The 6,022-nt window shown below is 34.0% G+C and overlaps 1 protein-coding gene across 1 annotated transcript; it reads left to right on the forward strand.

Moving 5' to 3' along the window:
* Window positions 1-1,530: 1,530 nt before the first annotated feature.
* On the forward strand, window positions 1,531-2,863 carry LOC126975250 (dehydrodolichyl diphosphate synthase complex subunit nus1). Its single transcript, XM_050823055.1, has 2 exons — window positions 1,531-2,009; window positions 2,197-2,863. The coding sequence occupies exons 1-2, from the start codon at window positions 1,709-1,711 to the stop codon at window positions 2,661-2,663; spliced, it is 768 nt and encodes a 255-aa protein (XP_050679012.1). The 5' UTR covers window positions 1,531-1,708; the 3' UTR covers window positions 2,664-2,863.
* The last annotated feature ends 3,159 nt before the right edge of the window (window positions 2,864-6,022 follow it).

A 6,022-nucleotide genomic window follows, 5' to 3' on the forward strand; every position in this document is an offset into this window, starting at 1 on the left:
CGCACTGGTAGACGCCACATCCTTAAGTGAACGTAATCTGGGAGTGAAGTAGATGACGCAAAGGTAATAATGACTGCCTGTGTAGGTTGTAATATAAAACCATTATCGGATTTGTTTTTTTTTCATTATACGCCGAACAGAAATATTTTTTTTTGTACTTGACAAAGATTTGAAAATTTTTTGTTGGACATATCAATAGGTACGGAGGAAATCACTCCAGAGAATTCAGTGGCACCAGCTGGGATGGACGCCTTAATATTTTGTTCCCTTAAAAATGTCGTGTTGTCTAGGAATGTATTAGCCAAATTGAGTCGTTCAAACACTACTCCTATCTTATATTTGTTAAGTTTCTTAAGATATTTAATGCCTTCAATGAAGCGCCATAAGCAGCTACTAAGAGTTAGCATGTCACGACTACCAAGTGGCTGTGGCACTCTCTATGAAGACTATAAATTCATGACCGGCACCTGCGTCTTCCGGATATCGGCGACAATAGTCGGCGACAATAGTCGGCCACCCTATATGGCAAATAAAAGTCCTCGTGGTCTTCCAATACTGTACGTGAATTTGAGTATTCGCTACTTTCAGAGGTGGAATCTAGAATAGACTCACCTTTATCTCGTTCCGGCTTGGTTTTTTTCCGCCTTTTCGACATCTCATAGCAGAAACCTATATCACTAACTATATAGACTTTTACTTATACTAAACAAATTAAATGATAAACATATACAAATACTTAGATACTTTTCAAAAATATGAGGATTATACACAATAACAATATAATAGAAATATTTAATTTTATAGTTAAAAAGACCGTCCTAAGCATTCAAGAGTTCCCGCGCTTATTTTTCAAAAGCCATAGACATTTTTTTTGGTTCCGTTCGTCCATCTGGACAGGCAAAGGGTTCAAAAGCCCATACAGCCAAGTCTTCATTTTAAATCCATAGACAAGCAGTTACAGTTATCAATGTTATTTTTTCAATTATTAGAACGTATTTGGAGTTTGGAGCCAAGCCATAATTTAAAAACGTTATAACTAATTTCTACCTATTAGCAAATACTATTAACTCTATTCGCAAGTCAATAGTGTATAAACAATATTTGCTATTAGAGAGAGATTCCTTATTAAGATAGTTACTACTAGTTGATCAATTACAAGAATATGAAAACGATGTCATATTATTAATTTATAGTACGCTTATTAAATATGAATATTCAGAGCCTAATTAAGTTAGATAATCGGGATATAAATGGGATTACTTTACTTACTTATTTACTTTTTACTTACCTTATTGTTACTTACCTTCTTAGGTTATTGTCCTATAATAAATAAATAATTATCAGTACATGGATTTCATTATTCTATTAATTAATTCATTTACATTTCCAATCCTATGTTGAATATCTGACATTGTGTTTTACGATTTATTTCCGTCATTTAATTGTTATCATAATAATGATGATTAATAGTTAAAATAGATGCTGTTAGCCATTCTTTCTCTAAGTCAAAAGAAGTTGTCAAAGATTGGTAGCCTTGCTTTGACACTCACGAGCTCGTGATTGGTTATCTCCGAACTCCAAAAAGCGGTAGATTAAGTGCTAGGTGGAAGATGGTAAAGAAATAAGCAATAATTAAAAAATAAATTATTTATATTAACATTAAATGCCAGTGTAAAAATATAATGATATGAACTGATAAATAATCATAATGTTATCTAGACTTATTCGGCAGTGTTTATTTATTCTTCTTCATTTGGTAGTGAATTTACTTGTTGCTGTTAAAAATATTTATCGCCGGTTATGTGTTAAATTAAATTATTCTAATAGAGAACAAGACGTAAAGACCGAAGTCCGAATTGTTCTGGAGCATGCATCAAATATAAGAAAGGAACTGAAGCATCTAGTATTTTTTGCAAATACTGATGAACACTCCATTGAGGAGCTGGCCAGGGTTGTTATTTGGAGTCTAGCTTTTGGAATTCCTTTTGTCAGTTTTTATGATGAAACAGGTGAATATTGTAGTTGACTAAAATCTCCTAAAATATGATATTACCACATGAAATGTGATTGTTACTAAGATTCAATTGTTTTATCATTTATGCATGGTTACATTGCTTTATAAATGATGCAATATTAGATATTATTATTATACATCTATGTATATTGTTTACTTTATCAAATAACATTTTATTTCAGGACAGTTGAAAAAGATGGAGGAGAAGTTGTTCTACCAAGTGGAACGAAATAAAAAGGGAATACCTGGCTGTATAAAGTGGTCAAATAAACCAAACCTAAATGGTTATACAAATGGTCACACACAGTCAAATACTGTGGTAATTAACATACTGTCATACAATGATGGCAGACCGAGAATAGCAAATTGTATACAAATTATTTCAAAAAAAGAGGATTTGTATGTGGACACCTCAAATGAGTTCACAGCAACAGAGTTTGATAATTTGTTAAAATTAGTTTATCCTTCTATACCTGACCCTGATTTAGTTTTATATACTGGGCCACTGTGCCGAACTTCAGGTCTGCTTCCATGGCATATAAGAGTATCAGAATTTATACTACTTAATATAGATCACAGAATAACTGTAAATAATTATTTAGGTGCTTTGTATAAGTATAATAAATGTGATCTTAGATTTGGTAAATGAGCAGTTTGTATATTATTTATTTTAGTGGATTAAGATTAGAAAGTTGAGTTTCTATTTATTGAGCTGTAGATATTGGAAATTGACAATTTTTCTGAATAGTTGGAACAAATATTGTGTAAATGTTACATTACCCACAATATTATCATGGAAGAAAATTCTATTGATCAATGGATTAATAAAGTACTGTATATACATTGGTATTTACTTTGTATTTATTTTTCTGTGATATTAAATTAGGTTATACACTAAGATGTACATTCATTCATTATCTTCGTCATTTAGTAAGGTAAGGTAAGATGTGTAGAATAATCAAGGGAAGGCCTGGCAGTTAGCCTGGATACAGCAAAGGCCTTTGATTGTGTATGGCAAAAGGCACTTCTCCCAAAACTTCCATCATTTAAGCTTCCCGAGAGCTTATGGAAGTGGACCTCCAGCTTCCTCACTGGGAGCAGCATACAGGTCATTATCGATGGTTATTGCTCGAATCCCAAGCCCGTGAACGCTGGAGTGGCCCAAGGCTGTGTGCTATCTCCCACACTGTTTCCTCTGCATATCAATGATATGTTGGACACCTCCAACATACATTGTTATGCAGGTCTCTCTAGGGAAATTGTCGCCCAGTGCCGGGAAAAACTTGTATCTTCTATCGAACCTTGAACCATGACCAATTTAACTCCCAGAAGACCCAATTTTGAGTGTTTACTACTAAAAAAAACTCTCAGAAAGACCCAGTGCTCTGTGAACGGTTGGATCACTTATAGGATCGCGATACGTAGAGACATCGCTTCATTATGTGTCTTCTACCGCATTTATCATGGAGAGTGTTCCGAAGAGCTGTTTTACCTACCGCGCATTCCTCCCACCGAATTCCATCTTCGCACGACACGCCACAAGTTAGGATATCATCCCCACCATCTGGATGTGTGGCGGTCCTCAACAGTGCGGTTTTCAAAGAGCTTTCTTCCACGTACTACAACTACTTCCTTAAAGGCCGGCAACGCCGCTGTGATTCCTTTGGTATTGCAAGAGAATGTGGGCGGCCGTTGTCACTTAACACCAGGTGACCCGTACGCTCGTTTGTCCTCCTATTCCATAAAAAAAGTACCTGATTGACAACTTTGGGAGATTATTTCAGACATTTCTTTATAACAAATTGCTCTTACAACTCAATTCAACTGTAGGGCTCGGCAAGTCACTCCAATATTAGTATAAGTAATACAAAGATGTCAGAACTACATCGTGAAAGAAATCTCAAATCCACCATGGTTTCCAAGTGTTTTTGAAATCCATAGCAACCGACTTATAAATTCCGTCACGTCTACGAACCACGGCTTGTTCGCATACTACAATATAATATCTCGGTAGGCATGTTGAACAATTAATTTTGACGCGACAACAAAATATAATTTTCATGAGTAGGTACTTACTTACCAATTTTTACTTAATAATAATAAATGACTTTCACAGCTACGTGAAGAAATATGAATAACACCAAGGTAAAATACTCTTATAAAAAAATACTTGATACTCTTATAGTACGTATTCACACTATAAGTTTTACGTAACTTAAAAAAAAATTAACAAAAAAACACTATTCCAAAACACAACTGAATGAAGCCGCAACATGAGGGATGATGATGAACATCCAACGACAACAAAGTTTCCGAACTTTCAATTCTTCGTGTAAAATTTTCTGAATTTGGCTTAAATAAAATTAAATACCTAGACAATGTTTGAACCCTCATTAGTTTTATTTATTTAGAGCATTGGTAGCAAGACCAACAGCTCAAACCAAAATACAATAAACGAAGAATATTTAAATCATTTTCCGGTAAATTTGTACCTTTATCCGTACTTACATTTTTTTAACACTATACAACAATTCAGACTGAATTAAGTTTTATTATTTTTTAAAAACTACGACGAAACGAAAGCTTTCAAAATTTTTTCAACAATAAACAATATTACTACCAATAGTAAATAAAATTTGGATCAATGCCAATTTATAGGAAAAACACACGTTAGTTTTCTGCCATTGAGTTGGTACCTATTCTACGCATCACGCGAAAGCAGTACTTTTGAGAGTGCGAACTGCGAAGCGTTGCTGTAGTTGGAACATTATGCCGCATAATGCGCTATAGTCCTGTAATTGGAAAACAGTCTATATCTATTACCGGTAACTATTGTAACAGTCCTAAATCTGACGCTCTAGTGTAATGCTGGAATCTGACACTTAGCTTCGTTAGAGATCCCGCGCGGCGAAGTGCCCGAATGTTCGTAGGTATAAAAGCTTCGCTTCAAAAATTTTGATATAGCAGCAGTGAAAGTAAAAAACAAACTTGCAGTCAAGTGAAACATACCTAATGTTATAAACTGCAGTGACAATTCCAGTTAATTTAAAATAGAATTAAATTTTTGGTAGAGATACCTATAATATTCTTTCCTACTATTTTAACAACGAAAGTATGCTTAATACGATATTTGGTAACATTTATTTTGGTTGATAATTTCAATTTGTTTTTGTTATTTTGTAAAAGCACCTAGGTACGTCAAGATGGTTATATGCTGAGTTAAAAATAAGTACCTATCTACAAAAACACAACCAGGCAAGAAATTTCTTGCCGCACACTACCACATTCTGGAATCAATTACCGGCTGTTGTTTTCTCGAACCATATTGTATCCTTGTTAACAGTGAACACAATTGGCAAAAGCAGGGTTTTCACTAAGTACACTAGGATTCTACCAGTATATTGTAGACGTTTTAATATTCATATATATATTTTAAGTACAGTAAAATGACAGTATCCAATCTAAATGAACTAAAATACAGTTCTGCTCATACATGTTTATTAATTCTTCAAACAAGTAACTGCCTTCTGCTTTTGGTGGTACTTTTTAGATCTTAGCCTTTTAATTAATTAAAATTATCTCCCTCTTGCAGCATCAAATCATGTTGTCAACACAACTCGGAAGTTGGACAAAAACAGAATCCCAGTATACACCTATGGGGTTTTGCTCGTAAAACATTGATCCAAGATCATTTATATGTCTAGAAAGACTGTGGCTGTAAAAACGTCAAAAAAAAGAAAGGTTGACTGATAACCTGCATTTTGAACAATGTACAAATCGGGAGTGTAAGATGTAGGTTGCTAGCTGACACTAAAATAATAGTAATAAACCTGGCCTGTTTTCATCTGTTGTGAAGAGGCTCAATCTAGTCGTATAATTTATCTATGATCTAATTGGACAGCGAAAACCCGTCTTAAACAATTTTGACCAAGGAACGATCAATATTTTTATTTTTTTTAGTTAAATAAATTTCCAATCATACTAAGCTAGCTTAATATAACGTGAAAA

This window comes from Leptidea sinapis, chromosome 35 (genome assembly GCF_905404315.1).
Source record: "Leptidea sinapis chromosome 35, ilLepSina1.1, whole genome shotgun sequence".
NCBI classification, from domain to species: Eukaryota; Metazoa; Arthropoda; class Insecta; order Lepidoptera; family Pieridae; genus Leptidea; species Leptidea sinapis.